Here is a 16,315-nt window from a genome sequence, read left to right as displayed (position 1 = left end):
GCAGCAAAGCGGAGGTGGTCTGCGTGCATTGCGCAACGTCTGCCAGAGAGGAAGATCCGCTGCAGGGGACCCGGGTCATTCTCTCTGGCTGCGATACGCGCAGACATCCTCCGATACTGCCGGCACTTCCACTGGGGCTTCTATGATGTAGCACCGGTGTCACATGATCATCCGGTGCTCAGTCATTGAAGCTCCGGCGAAAGTGCGCGCCAAAAGCAGAGATTGTCTACGCACATCGCACAAATGCTCACCGACTGCCCCTACTAGACACAGAGGAGTCTGGGGGTGTAAGGTATATCAGGGGGTATGAGGCTTATCTGTGGAGGACGGAGTGGCATATCAGGAGGGTATAAGGCAGGGCTCGACAAATCCCAGGCGCCAGGTCGCCATGGCGACAGAGAATTTTGTCCTGGCGCCTAGGTTTTGTCAGCCTCTTACATCCAGACGAAATTGTGGATGTAAGAGGCTGAGTCACCACACGGGGGCGCTGCTGTTGCTGTCTGCCCAGGAGTCTGGGCAGACAGCACAGCCACTCCGAGCCCGCCCCCGAGATCACTCCCACGGAGTGATCCTGTAGGCTGAAAACGCGGTTGCTGCAAAACCAGCAATCGTGTTTTCAGCTGCCACAGGCAGCTTCAGGGAGGGGGTTTGTGTGTTGATTGGGTCCCCACACAAGTGTGGGGACCTGACCCAACACCCCCCAGCTGCCTGATCGCTCCATGAGAGCGACAGTGCAGCGTTAACCCCTTCAATGCCGCAATCGCGGCATTTAGGGGTTAATTCCCGTTTTGTACGGGGCGCTGCTGCTGGTGGTCTGCCTGGAAGCCCAGGCAGACCAGCAACAGCAAAAACGAGCCCCCCGAAGCCCTTTGATGATTCCTGTAGGCATGGAAGCCTACAGCAGTCATCAAAGACTCCCCCTGCAATGGCTGGTCTATATAGCAATTGAGTCCCAGCTGCCAGAGGCAGCTTCAGGGACAGGGGAGAGGCTTCTTCGGTCTCCACATGAGTGTGGAGTGCAGCCCCAACACCCCCCTGCTGCCTGATCGCTCCCTGAGAGCGACAGTGCAGCGTTAACCCCTTCAATGCCACAATTGTGTATGACACATTCGTGGCATTGCAGGGGTTAACATTTGTCCACAAGTTTGTGGAGACTAAATATCAGTCAATGCTGTGCTCCAATGGAACATCAGCATTGAAAGAGTTAAAAAAATAAAAAAAAAGAGTTAATTAAAAAAAAAAAAACAGCACTGACCTGAAAGTCCAGGGTGCTTCCAGGTCAAACGCTGTGAGTTTAGTAAGTGGGCTGATGATGATCAGATCACTCCTGACCAACTGTTAGTTTAAAAAAATACTGGCTCCTAACTTTTTTACCTGGCGCCTAGATTCCCAACAAATTTGTCAAGCCCTGGTATAAGGCATATAAGGGATATGTGGGGAGGACTGAGTGGCTTATCTGGGGGTATAAGGCATACGTGGGGAGGGCAGAGTGGCATATCTGAGGTTATGTGGCATATCTGGGAGGCAGTGTGGCAAGCTTAGGCTCAAAATGTGCATAACTGGGGGGCGCAGGTTGGGAAATAAAAACAAGAAATGCATTTTTCTCAAAGTTTTTTTTTTATTCTGCTGATTGTTTTTAACATCCTGTTTGTTTAAATTATTTTCAATAAATGAAAAAATTACATTTATGCTTTGTTGTATAGGGAGAGGTATTAGCTGGTTTAGAAATAGCAAAACACTGCTTGTACTTACTGCCCAATAACTTGCAAAAAAAAAAAAAGCAAAAAAAAAAAAACCCATAAGAACATTGGGTATTTCTAAACTCAGGACAAATAGTAGAATCTATTTAGCAGGTTTTTCCATTAGCTTTTTTGGATGAGTAAAAGATTTTTTGGGTAAAAGTCAGAAAGTGTTTTTTCCCCCCATCATTTTAATCCCCCCCCCCAGCATAAGTGGTAGATGTTAACCCCTTGACTGCTAACGAGGGCATGGTACCGTCGCTAGCACTACCCTACCTTGATGGGGGTCTGAGGACCTCCGTCATCCCCTAACCCGGCGATCTGCCCCTCACATTGAATGGCATCACCGGGACCACCCGATCTGGCCAGTAATGACGCGATGACGTCACCACGCAACTTTATTGAAAACTGACAATTGTCAGTTAAAGAGGTATGGGGGCATGCTGCTTAGATGCCTGTATCTCAGGCATCTACAGACCCCAATATATACCATTGGAAAGGTAATCGCCTCACCTTTCCAACGGTATAAGACTTGTAAAAGAAAGAATAAAAAATATTAAGTAAAAAAAAAAATGTACAAAAAAAAGTAAAAAAAAAAAAAAAAAAAAAAAAAAAAAAAGATTTGGAGGTCTCTAAAGGCAGATAAATAAAGATCAAAATTGCCTAGAGACCCCCAAATTAAATTACCTAAACATAAACTAGTTTAACTTTAAACAAACAAAAAAAGTTTAAGTATTCTAGCTAAATGATCACTGTGTTAGCCAATATTACCACGGTGATCATATAGCTATGAAGAGTCACATTCCCTTTTTAAAAATGGCCGATACTAAATTTTAATCCCATGATCCCTTTGATCATGGGGTTAAATTTAGCCAATGGTAGAGGGAGGCAACTTTTGAAATCTTGATGAACTGTAAATTAACTGCAAATATTATTAAAATCAGCCGTTTAGCCTGTGCGGTACGTGAGTAACCATCTCATCCCTGGAGCTCCTTGCATTTTTGCTGTAAAAGTTATTTATTTTCTCCCTTTACCACAATTTCTTTGGGATTGTAAGGGGAAAATATAGTGTGTGCTTCTGGAGATATGAAAGGCATGCGAATGGTCAGTAATTAGGGTTGAAGCCTTGACATGGCATTACTGCTCACGTAAGAAGTTAAATTATGGCACAAAAAGTACACATTTGCAAAAACTACACCCCTTGGCGCATCAAATGAGGGGCTGCATGTGTTTCTGGTACAAACCTGGAGTGCGCACGACACAAATGAACATATCACTATGGTTAGAAAAAACATTTTCTAGCAGAAGCGACATATTTCATCATTATTTGTGCACTCAACTTTTGTCCTAGAAATACATGTAGCCCCTCATTTGAAGCTCCAAGAGGTATAGTTTCTTGAAATGTGTACTTTATTTACATACATTTTACATAAAATTTAACTTCTCAGATGTCTAGACCACTTTAACAGATATGGCAGATTTGAGAATCTCGTTAAAAAATTGTCTTAAAACATTTAGGGGTGATGCCTGCAATTAGACAGCTGGGAAGTTAAATTATGGTACATAAAGTATAAATTTTCAGAAACTACACCCCTTGGCGCATCAAATGAGGGGCTGCATGTATTAGTAGCACAAGACGAGTGCGCAAGACATAAATGAACTTGTCGCTTTTAATTTACTTTTTTAAAGATTTTTATTAGTGTGAAATTCACTTATTTGTTGTGCACGTCAGATTTGCGATACAAATACAAATAAAGACCTCATTTGCTGCAGCTGGGGGTGTAGTTTCTAAAAATATATAGTTTTGTTGGCATATTTTAACATCCCAGGCAGCTAGAGCTGTTTAATTGTTGGCAGCCATGCATTAAATTTAAAGATGTCTTTTGTGATAGTCTAATAAATTTAACTTTTAGCAATAAAATATTAGTAAAACAGTCTACTGTTCTCAATTTCTGTTTATTTTAGACCGGTTACCTACTACAAATATTTAGCAACACAGCTTTTGATATTAGCGTTTAGAAAGATAAAACTAGTTTTTACTCAGTCGGAAGTGGAAAATTACACCTTTTTCCCATTTTTGGCTTTATTTTGCAAACCTAATAAGACATACACATAACAAAAATTGTATGTTTGGAATCTGCTAGGTATGCTGAAAAAAACAATATATGGTTTGTATCGTTTATTCCCAAGAAATTTACTTCTAAACGCGTTTAAACGTGAGATGCACCAAAATGCCGAAAACCTGCTTAGCACCAGGGTGGGAAATGGCTTAGCAGCCAAGGGGTTAAATTAATAAGGCCAGGTACTAAGGAAAGTATTCAGAGGTTGGGCAGACTGGAATGGGAGGAATGGTTCTCATCTGCCGTCACTTTCTATGTTTAGCTGTAATTATCTTCTCTCTCATTTAGTGTACCCACACAAGTTATATATTGTTCTTTTCAGGACAAAAAGGGCTCTCTACTTACCATTTATTGATTTATAATTTTCTACAAACAAAATAAAATGTGGTGAAAACTGAAAAAAAAGTTGTTTTTGCCACTTTTATTTTAAAAAAAATTCTACAAAAGCTAATTAAAAAAGCCTGCTAAATAACCAGTTTTTATGTTTGTTTTGTTTTTTTGCAAGTACCGTATTTGCTCGATTATAAGACGACCCTCCCAAATTTTAGGAAAAAAAGAAAAAGCCTCAATATAAGACGACCCTATAGGAAAAAAGTTTTACTAGTAAATATTAATTCATGTAAACTATGTAAACTATTTTTTTAAATAAAAGCTATAATTGAGAAAAATATATTTTTTTGTTTTTATTTCCTTTTATTTTCCAACCCCCAGTTATGCACATCTGCCCCCAGGCTTGCCACTCTACCCCCAGAAGTGTCTTATACCCCCTAGATGCCACGGTGCCCCATGATATGCCTTTTGACCCCCTATGTGCCACTCTGCCTCCAGAAATGCCTTATATACCCCTATATGCCACTCTGGCATTTAGAGGGGTTAAAAGGCATTTCAGTAGGCAGAGTAGCATATAGAGGGTTAAAAGGCATTTCTGGAGGCCTACAGAAATGCCTTATGCCAACATTTAAACCCCCCCCCCAAAACTTACCGGTGCTTCCGACTCCCTGGTGTGTAGTCGGGGCAGCAGGTAGACGTGTACACGATTCGTTTAGGCAACTTCCGAAGGAAGGAGGTGCGGTTAGCAGCGGGGGTTGCCTGCATCCATCGCGCATACACCCTCCGGCTGTCAGAGAACTCTCCCCTCTGACAGCCTGGGAAGGTCTGCCCCGACTACACACCAGGGAGTCAGAAGCACCGGTAAGTTGGGGGGGGTGTTAAATGGGGGGCATAAGACAGGAGGATCCAGGCCCCCTGCAGCTCTGTTTGAGGTCTGATTATAAGAGAACCCTGATTATAAAAAAACCTGAAATAAAACCTTGTTTTATAATCGAGGAAATACGGTAACATTTAGCTATTTCCCAGATCTGGTCATTGCGTCCCCACGCGCTATTTGTGGCATCTCGGAAGCCAGTCAGTTGAATTTAACCCCATCAAAAATGGTCAGCAACAAGACTCAGTTAGGCTGAAGCGTTTAAAATGATACTCAATTGGTACTAAGGGGCCCAAAGTGTGCCAAGAAAACGTCACCCACACCATTACACCACCACCAGCCTGAACTGTTGATACAAGGCAGGATGAATCCATGTTTTCATGTTGTTTACAACAAAGTCTGACCCTGCCATCTGAATGTCGTAGCTGGAATCGAGACTCAGACCAGGCAACGTTCTCAGTCTTCCATCGTCCAATTTTTGAGCCTGTGTAAATTGTAGCCTCGGATTCCTGTTTTTAGCTGACAGGAGTGGCACCCGGTGCCGTCTCGTCTTTTGCTGCTGTAGCCCATCTGCTTCAAGGTTCGATGTGTTGCGCATTCAGAGATGGTATTCTGAATACCTCGGTTGTAACAAGTGGTTATTTGAGTTACTGTTGCCTTTCAGTCATCTGGAACCAGTCTGCCCATTCTCCTGCGACCGCTGACATCAACAAGGCATTTTCGTCCCACAATTGCCGCTCACTGGATATTTTCTCTTTTTTGAACCATTCTCTGTAAACCCTAGAGATGGTTGTGCGTGAAAATCCCAGTAGATCAGCAGTTTCTGAAATACTCACACCAGCCCCTCTGGCATCAACAACCATGCCACTTAAATCCCCTTTCTTTTCCATTCTGATGCTATGTTTGAACTTCAGCAAGTTGTCTTGACCATGTCTACATGCCTAAATGCATTAAGTTGCTGCCATCTAATGGGCTGATTAGCTGCGTGTTAACAAGCAATTGAACAGGTGTACCTAATAAAGTGGCCAGTGAGTGTATATGTCACTGTCAAATAGGGCTGAAACAACTAATCGATAAAATCGATAATAATCGATTATGAAAATCGTTGGCAACGAATTTCATCATCGATTAATCGGATCGATTTTTATCGATTACAAAAAGAGGTTTTTTTCAGAGCAAATGCTCTGAAAAACTCCTCTCCTTATATAATCCGACCTCAAACAGAGATCGGATTATAACACCGGAATCCAGATCCCCCGCAACGCTGCAGGAGACCTGGATTCCCCTCACTGTCGGCCGGTCTCTCACTTCCGTCTCTCTCTTCCGTCTCTCTCCCCCTCCCATCTGCCTCCTCCCCCCTCCCATACGTCACTCTGCCTCTCTACCCCCTCCCATACGTCACTCTGCCTCTCTACCCGGCACCGTTTCTGACAGGCACTTTCCCTGCAGCTTCATAGAAGCCTCAGTGTAAGTGAAGGTGAGTAACGGAGTCTGTCTGTGCGATGCAAACCCCCACCGGCTAACAGAGAATCATCCTCTCTGCATCGCACAGACAGACTCCGTTACTCACCTTCACTTACACTGTGGCTTCTATGAAGCTGCAATGAAAGTGCCTTCAGTAACGGAGCCGGGTAGAGAGGCAGAGCGGTGTATGGGAGGGGGAGGAGTCAGATGAGTGTATGGGAGACACCCTCCAATACACCACTCTGGCTCCTCCCCCTCTCATACGCCACTCTGCCTCTCTACCCGGCTCCCTGGTGTCTTGTCAGAAACGGAGGTTCACAGGAGGCAGAGTGGAGTATGGGAGGGGGGAGGAGGCAAAGTGATGTATGGGAGGGGGAGGAGGCAAAGTGATGTATGGGAGGGGGAGGAGCCAAAGTGATGTATGGGAGGGGGAGGAGGCAGAGTGGAGTATGGGAGGAGCCAGAGTGGTGTATGGGAGGAGGCAGAGTAGAGTATGGGAGGGGGAGGAGCCAAAGTGATGTATGGGAGGGGAGGAGGCAGAGTGGTATATGGGAGGGGGAGGAGGCAAAGTGATGTATGGGAGGGGAGGAGCCAAAGTGATGTATGGGCGGGGGAGGAGGCAGAGTGGTGTATGGGAGGGGGAGGAGGCAGAGTGGAGTATAAGAGGGGGAGGAGCCAGAGTGGTGTATGGGAGGGGGAGGAGCCAGAGTGGTGTATGGGTGAGTTATAGTGGTGTATGGGGGGTATTATGAATTTTTAGGGCATATAGGGGGTATAAGGCATATGGATATTAGGCATATGAGGGGGGCATAAACATATCTGGGGGTAAAAGGTATATCAGGGGGCTCAGTGGCATATAGGGGGTATAAGACATATCGATATTAGGCATATCAGGGGGGCATAAAACAAATCTGGGGGTAAAAGGTATATCAGGGGGCTCAGTTGCATATCACTGGCATATAAGGAGTATAAGGCATATCAGGGGGCACAGTGGCATATCAAGGGGCACAGTGGAATCTGGCATATCAGAGGTATAAGGCATATATGGGGGCAGAGTGGCAAGCTGGGGGTCAGATGTGCATAACTGGGGGCAGTTTGGTAAATAAAAAATTTAAACAAGGCTTTTTTCTCAGTTTTTATTAAATATGAAAAATAGTTAACATATGAATTAATATTTACTAATAACTTTGTATTAAAACCTAGTTTGAGAAGCACCGTGTTTGGGTTCTTGTAGCTTTTATTATTATGTCAGTAAAATAAGAAGGTGAATAGAGAGAGGCCATTGCAATAAAGAGATGAAAGTGTAAATTGTAAGTTTTTTATTGCAATTTTTCTTCAATTTAAAATAATGTATTTTTTTATCCGATTAATCGATTAATCGACAAAATAATCGGCCAACTAATCGATTATTAAAATAATCGTTAGTTGCAGCCCTACTGTCAAACACCACCTCTATGTGTTCAGCAACATCCTATGAGTACAGTGATACCACCCATGCATGGGTTTGTCAGGTCATTTGGGGGCTAAAAGGCCACATTTAGGAAGTGTGCCTTTTTCAATTTAGGACTTTTACCATCTGGTCAACCTGCCCCCATGTCCTATTTGGGATATCTTTGGACCTGGTCAAATCGATTCACCCCATCAGACCTTACATTTTTTGCTTTTGCATCACTTTCTAAGCGTTTTTAATGCCAGGCACACCATCAGTCATTAACTGGTTAACACAAAAGTACCTGTTGACCAACAATGAGAAAAAAGGAAATCTAAAGTCTACCATTAGCTGAGCACGAGACACCGAAGGACAATAACACTCCAATGCAGTCACCTTTTCAGCTGGTAAGAGGACCCGCTGAGGAGCAGTTTCATCAGCAGCTAATGGATCCCTCTGACTTCTGTGCACAAGATGAAATGTGACAGCTTTCTTCTTTTCTATGAATGGCTTCTTCTTTCTGTGAGGCTAAAAGAAAAAGTAAAGCAGTGATAAGAATGATCCTAAAATGACCAAAAATTGCATTTGCTCAATTTTCTTATTAAAAGCTAGATATCCCATCTGACCGCACCAAGACACTCAGGCCTTACTCAGAGTCAACCACACTTTATGAATGCATAACAAAACTTCCATTAAAAAGCACAATGAAGTGCCTCTCTCACTGTGAGCTTTAGTTGTAATATAAGATTTGCATGGGGGAAGTGATGTAGGACGCCGAGGCGGAGCCTGAGGAAGGAGCAGAGAAACTGAAGCTAAACGACCCGGTCGACGAAGCTGTTACAGCCGATGAAGAGTAAGTGGATCGCGTCAAAAAGCTAGAAAACCTGCTGAGTCTGGCGATTGTTCCCGGTGCTTGGTTCCCGTACATTTTATTTGTGGCCTGTATCTAGCCCGTGTTTCTTAGCTGGCAGAGAGACTAGAGTGGAGACTTGGAATCTGTCTGGCCAACGTGAGGTGACAACTTCAAAACTTGGTGGGACGATAAGCCCCTACACCTAATGCTGGTACCGACCCCAAGAACTATCTTCCTGAAAGCCATAAATTGTCATTCGTCTCAGGTAATTCGCCCTTTCCTTTCCCGATACTTAATACAAAAGTTTATTAACGACTGCTAACACAATTGATGAGCTAGGTGGCATATGACAAAGCTACTTGGGAAATATTAATAGACTGCTGGCTGTCTTTTGGATACTAAGTGTGCGGGAACAGGCCAAACAAACATTTGTGAGACCTGCTAATTCTGAATTTAGATCATTCCAAAGCCCAACAGACTTATCCCAGTGTGCATAATTTTGTAATTTTTTCTGTAAATATTTTAGTGTCTTATACGGCTGCAACAACTAATCGATAAAATAGTTAATCGATAATGAAAATCGTTGCCAAGGAATTTCATTATCGATTAGTTGAATCGATTTATCTATTATAAAATGAGGGTTTTTTCAGCGCAAATACTCTGAGAATTACCCCTCGTTCTATAATCCGGTTCATTCAGTGTGACTCACAGCAGCAGTTATTACTTACCAGTCCCTCCCTGCAGTCACTCTGACGATTGGCCCCGACCCTTCCTTTCTCCCAGTCCCACTGACAATTGGCCCCGCCCATTTCATATAGCATCCACATGGCTAAGACACTCATCTAACAAAGTATTAAATTAATATTTGGGCTGCTGAAAGTTAGGGGAGCTGGGGGTCAATTTAGGGGCAGCCGTGGTCCACGGGGTATTTAGGGTCAATTTAGGGGCAGCCGTGGTCCACTGGGTGTTTAGGGTCAATTTAGGGGCAGCCGTGGTCCACGGGCTCAATTTAATTTAATGCTGAGGACCGAGGGTTAATTTAATTATTTAATAAAGTTAACTTAAGGTGCAGTTAGATGTAAAGGGGGGGGCAAACTAAGGGGAATCTAAATCCTGGGGGCAGTGAAGATTAACAGTACTTATTTATAAAAATATCGTGTCAGTGTGCTGCGAACAGGTCTGTGAATCTATGAGGGCACTATGAGATATCCGGGAGTATAAGGCATACCTGGGGAGGATGGAGTGACATATCAGGGGAGTATAACGCATATGTAGGGAGGGCAGTGTTGCATATCAGGGGGCACAGTGGCGTATCAGGGGGTATAAGGCATATCGGGGTGGACTGGCATATCTGGGTTAGAGTGGAGTGGCATATCTGGGAGGCAGTGTGGGAAGCCTGGGCTAAAATGTGCATAACTGGGGGGGGCAGGTTGGGAAATAAAAACAAGAAATGCATTTTATCAAAGTTTTTTTTATTCTGCCCTTTGTTTTTAACATCCTGTTTGTTTATTAAATCAGGGCTTGACAAATTTGTTGTGAATCTAGGCGCCAGGTTAAAAAGTTAGGAGTCAGGATTTTTTTAAACTAACAGTTGGTCAGGAGTGATCTGATCATCATCAGCCCACTTACTAAAATCACAGCTTTGACCTGGAAGCACCCTGGACTTTCAAGCTTGTGGGGACAATTGTTAACCCCTGCAATGCCACGAATGTGTCATACACAATTGTGGCATTGAAGGGGTTAACGCTGCACTGTCGCTCTCATGGAGCGATCAGGCAGCAGGGGGGTGTTGGGGCTGGTCTCCACACTCATGGGGAGACCAAAGAACCCTCTCCCCTGTCCCTGAAGCTGCCTCTGGCAGCTGGGACTCAATTGCTGGTCTATAGACCAGCCATTGCAGGGGGGAGTCTCTTTGATGATTGCTGTAGGCTTCCATGCCTACAGGAATCATCAAAGGGCTTGTGGGGGCTCGTTTTTGCTGTTGCTGGTCTGCCTGGGCTTCCAGGCAGACCACCAGCAGCAGAGTCCTGTACAAAACGGGAATTAACCCCTAAATGCCACGATCGCGGCATTGAAGGGGTTAACGCTGCACTGTCGCTCTCATGGAGCGATCAGGCAGCAGGGGGGTGTTGGGTCAGGTCCCCCCACTTGTGTGGGGGCCCAATCAACACTGAACCCCCTTTCCTCAAGCTATCTGTGGCAGCTGAAATCACGATTGCTGGTTTTCCAGCAACCGTGTTTTCAGCCTACAGGATCACTCCGTGGGAGTGATCTCAGGCTCGGGGACGGGCTCTGTGTGGCTGTGCTGTCTGCCCAGACTCCTGGGCAGACAGCAACAGCGCCCCCGTGTGGTGACTCAGCCTCTTACATCCACAATTTTTTCTGGATGTAAGAGGCTGACAAAACCTAGGCGCCAGGACAAAATTCTGTCGCCATGGTGACCTGGCGCCTGGGATTTGTCGAGCCCTGTATTAAATTATTTTAAATAAATGAAACATTTACATTCATTTATTTATCCGATTAATTGATTATGGAAATAATCGTTAGTTGCAGCCCTAGCGTCTTATGATTCATGAATGCTGTGTCTTCTAAAATCAGAAAATCTGTTTTCATTGTTTCCTGTACACACTGAGAAATAAATCGTAAAGCGATACAGACATTAACTACTCAGATATTCTGAAACCAAAGTATAACTATGGGTACAAAGAGGTACTAGAAGCGCAAAGAGACAATAAGATAAAGAGTAGGATCGGAACATGGCAACAAAAAAAAAAAAACGTGAAACGAAAAATAAAATCACAAAAAAAAAAAAAAAAAAAGCTTCAGGGGCAAGAAAGAGAAAAGAAAATTCCAGCTATCTTTTCCCCCTTTCCCAGTAATGGGAATCTGGATCTTCCCTTTAAATCAAGGAGATATGGATTCTACTAAAACTCAAAATGACATTTCTGGTTCCTCAGATTCCCAAATACTGACTGTAGATCTTATAATAATAATTAAAAAAAAGTCTTGAATCCCAATTTGATTTGAAAGAAAAGGAAATGAAATCCAATGTTTAGGAGATAACAATAGACCTAGAAAACACAGGAAAGAAACTCAATCAAAATGAAGTTAAAGTGGATACCCTACAAATAAGATTGAAGAAAAGATTAATAGCCTACAAAATAAAAGTAGAAGAACTAGAGTTAACGATTGAGTCATAAAAAAAAAAAAAAAAAATCGGGACAGACGAATTAACTTGAAGATTCGTAGTAAGTCAGAGGATATAACATCAAATTTACTTGAAAAATACCTGGAAGTGCTTTGTGATACTTTAAAAATAAGGCAACAAAAACATGGCATTCTATTCGAGGGTGTCCAACAGGATCCAAAAGCTAAAAAGGCATCCTGCCAGATTTACCTAGAGATGTAATAATAAGGTTTCACACATATAGAGTTATTTTCGTAGAAAGAATAGGGGACAAGGAACCTCTCCCTGATAAATTTGAACATTTCATATGTTATCCAGATCTGTTAAAAAAAACTATTAGGATGTTTAGAAGATCTTTTTCTGATGTTACAGCAATATTGAGATGGGGACAAATTAAGTATAATTCGGGATATCCCTCAAAAATAATCTCATACGTGATTTCCAAATTGATTTTTGTCTCTACCGAAATGGCATCTAAGTGGTTGCAATGAAAAAACCTGCCACTTGATAGAGTCTTAGGATCTCCTATAAAACTGTGGACAGGGCAAGGGTAATAGGGTTGGAACAGAAACGGAGGTTTCATTAAAACTGTCGGTCATATTTTGCGGGGAGGGATGAAAGATGATGTAGGTGGAGCTGAAGGGGGAGGGAGCAGGGGATGGGATGGGGAGATTCCCCCCCCATAATTATCATTTTGGCAATAGCCTAATAGCCATGACACTGAAACGGATTATAAAACGAGGGGTATTTTTCAGGGCATTGGCTCTGAAAAAACCCTCATTTTATAATCGATAAAAATCGATTCAACTAATCAATGAAATTCGTTGGCAACGATTTTCATTATCGATTAGTTGTTGCAGCCCTAAGATATACACACATATATATATATATACACACACACACACAGTATTTGCTCGATTATAAGACGACCCCCCAAATCTTAATATTAATTTAGGAAAAAAAGAAAAAGCCTGAATAGACCCTATAGGAAAAAAGTTTTACCAGTAAATGTTAATTCATGTAAACTATTTTTTTAATAAAAGCGATGATTGAGAAAAATATTTTGGTTTTATTTCTTTCTATTTTCCAACCTGCCCCCCAGTTATGCACATTTGCCCCAGAAATGCCTTATACCCCCTATATGCCACTGTGCCCCATGATATGCCTTTTAACCCTCTAAATGCCACTGTGCCCCATGATATGCCTTTTAACCCTATATGCCACTCTGGCACTTAGAGGGTTAAAAGGCATATTATGGGGAAGAGTGGCATATAGGGAGGTTTAAGGCATTTCAGGAGGCAGAGTGGCATATAGAGGGTTAAAAGGCATTTCTGAAGGCAGAGTGGCATTAAGGGGGTTAAAAGGCATTTCACAGAGCACCCTGCCTTATGCCCCCCATTTAACACCCCCGTCCCACTTACCGGTACTTCTGAGTCTCCTGTCATGTAGCTGGGGCAGCATGTAGACTCACGCTGCAGCCGGAACGAGGCGTGGTTGGCAGCGGGGGTTGTCTGCGTGCATCGCACAGACATTCCCCGGCTGTCAGAGATCAGAGTACCGGTGCGGGGAACTCTGATCTTTGACAGCCGGGGAATGTCTGTGCGATGCACGCAGACAACCCCCGCTGCTAGCCATGCCTCCTTCCGGCTGCAGCGTGAGTCTACACGCTGCCCCAGCTACATGACAGCTGCACACCGGGGACTCTGAAGTACTGGTAAGTGGGGCGGGGGGTTGAGAAAGGAGGATCCAGATCCCCTGCAGCTGCAGGGGATCTGGATCTTAGTCGTCTCATAGTCAGACTTTGAGGTCTGATTATAAGACGAGGGGTATTTTTCAGAGCATTTGCTCTGAAAAAAACCTCATCTTACAATCGAGCAAATACGGTATATACACACACACACGTATAAACAGATATATACACACACACACGATATATACACACGTGTGTGTGTGTGTGTGTGTGTGTGTGTGTGTGATCATGTGCTTCATAGTGTGTCCCTGAATGGCAGGAATAAAAATGTTTTTTTCAACCTAGCTACAGCCAGAGCCATAAAGTTTTAAGGTATGAATTTGTGTAAAAATCAACTGCACAACAATCACGAAATAACACATTGCTGGTCTCCTTGTAAAGACAAAAAATTACACTTAAAATTCATCCCCTCTAGTACAATAAAGCTAAAGTCAGAGCATTAACAATACTCCTAGAGCGCATCAAAAAGGTTATCATTATCTAATTTGTATTCGCTTTCCGTAAGCAACGACCTATCGCCGACATAATAGTAATCATAGTATAAACACAGCTCTAAAATACCCAGTCACAGTAACTCTGTGTTACCACTCTTACCATGACGCTCTGTGAAAAGGGGATTCAAAATTATATACAGGCCTGCCACGAAGAGTACTCGGTCCGCGAACTTTACAATACAGCCAAAACAATCTGAAGAACCCCGTGGGTCAGTGCAAACGCTCAAGCCATGCTGCCACAACCATGCCGGATTGTACCAATAAGACGAAGGGATGGTACAGTGAACACTTAACAATTTTACATTAAAACGTGCAAAATAAAAAAACAAAAATTCAAAACGATCATATACGTATATTAAAACATATATGTGCGAGTAAAAAGCATGTGGTATTAAAACTAATACAATAAATCTCTCACTATAAAACTTTTGGTTCGCTCCGCAAAATGGAAGCAAAGAGTTGTAAATACTAGAGCTCATATAAACAGCAAATGAAATCGTGTCGCTGCACGTGAAAACTTAAAACGGAGGCGGCGTATGTTAGCATGCCAATGGTCTTCGTCAAAATGATTCCGGCGTTAGAGACATAATAACGTCCGGGGGGGGTGCTTAGAAGTTTACGCGTCGCATGTGCGGTGATAAATTAAGTAGATTGGCGTTGATAAGCCATCTTTAGCCCCTTCAATCCCAGGGGTTTTTGGTACCTCAAAGCCCAGAGCAATTTTGCCATTTTTGGGGTATGTCGGTTTAGCGATGATTCTCCTTTCCTGTGAATAGTGTACCCATATAAACTATATATCGTTTTTTCAAGGAGAGATAGAGCTTTCGTTTGATACCATAGTTGGATGATTAGCTGGAAATTTAGAATGAGAAATTTAGTAAAAACTAGCGAAGATTAGAAAATTAAACTAATTTTTTTTTACATTTTCCCTCTGAATCCTCACAAAATTAGGTAAAGTGATGGAAAATCCCCTCCAAGTTTATTAATTCAGGTGTCCTGATTTCAGAAATACCTAATTTATATAGATTTTCCAGACTTTCCCAGCACCAGGGAGCGTTCTATTAGGTGTACAATTTTGTATAATTTTTATGCCTATGGCTTAACGGGTTTGGGGGTTGTGAACGGGGGCAGGAGGGTTATACTGGCTAGATGTTATGCTAGGGCAATGGGAAGTAAGGTTTTTTGATAATTTTTTTATTATCTTTTTTTAAATATTTTTTTTTAATTTTTTTTTTATTTTCATTTTTTTATATTTTTTTTTATTTTTTATATATTATTTTTACCCAGTAATGGTTGGAGGTCCTCCTAGGGACCTCCTGAACATGCCAGTGATGTCACAGTGACATCACAGCCCACATTATAATTTTTTTTTGTATTATTTATATTAATATTTTAATGATTTATTTAATATTATTTTTTAAATGCATTAACTTTTTTTTTTTTCAGCTTTTCCGTTTCAGGACGGGAGGGGGAGTGAGAGAGATGGTCTCTCACTCCCCCTCCCCGCGATCCCCCTGCACCGATCACACTGTGATCTCTATGCAGGTCCTCACAGACCTGCATAGAGATCGCAGCGTCTCTGTGCCTCATCGGAGGGCAGGATATCCCCGCAGGGGATATCCTGTCCTCCGATGACCTTCCGGGTTACGTCAGCAGTGACGTAACCCGGAAGTGAATGCCCGATCGCGCGTTTGCAACTGCGCGATCGCGCGATCGGGCACTTTCAACCGTAACAGCTTACCGGCTTTCATGCCGGAAGCTGTTACGGGAGATCGGGCAGCAGAAAGCCGGCAATGCCGGCTTCTGCTGCCAGGGGGGAGTCCAGGCTGTCAAACGACAGCCTGGTCTCCCGTGCAGCGGCAGGGATGTGTCCCTGACGCTGCACGAAAGGCTGGACGTACCGGGACGTCCATAGGGGTTTCTTTGTGGGCGTTTTTTGGACGTCCCGGTACGTCTATAGGGGAACTAAGGGGTTAGAGAACGCGGTGAGGAGGCGGTGTTGAGAAATGTTTTAGTATGTGCAAGTCGAATAGGTACTATTTTTAACCCCTTCAATCCCAGGGGTTTTTGGTGCC

The 16,315-nt window shown here is 43.2% G+C and overlaps 1 protein-coding gene across 1 annotated transcript in view; it reads right to left on the bottom strand.

Moving 5' to 3' along the window:
* LTV1 (LTV1 ribosome biogenesis factor) overlaps positions 1 to 14,519 on the bottom strand; it is a 64,870-nt gene extending 50,351 nt beyond the window's left edge. The window contains exons 1-2 of the mRNA XM_053460878.1: positions 14,341 to 14,519; positions 8,353 to 8,484 (exon numbers count right to left, since the gene is read on the bottom strand). Of these exons, the coding sequence (XP_053316853.1) occupies positions 8,353 to 8,484; positions 14,341 to 14,343 (135 nt within the window). The 5' untranslated portion in view covers positions 14,344 to 14,519. The remainder of the gene's footprint in view (positions 1 to 8,352; positions 8,485 to 14,340) is intronic.
* Positions 14,520 to 16,315: the final 1,796 nt, after the last annotated feature.

Source organism: Spea bombifrons, chromosome 3 (genome assembly GCF_027358695.1).
Source record: "Spea bombifrons isolate aSpeBom1 chromosome 3, aSpeBom1.2.pri, whole genome shotgun sequence".
NCBI lineage: Eukaryota > Metazoa > Chordata > Amphibia > Anura > Pelobatidae > Spea > Spea bombifrons.
The sequence above is the reverse complement of the archived record's forward strand: the minus strand, read 5'-3'. Positions and strand labels throughout refer to the sequence as shown.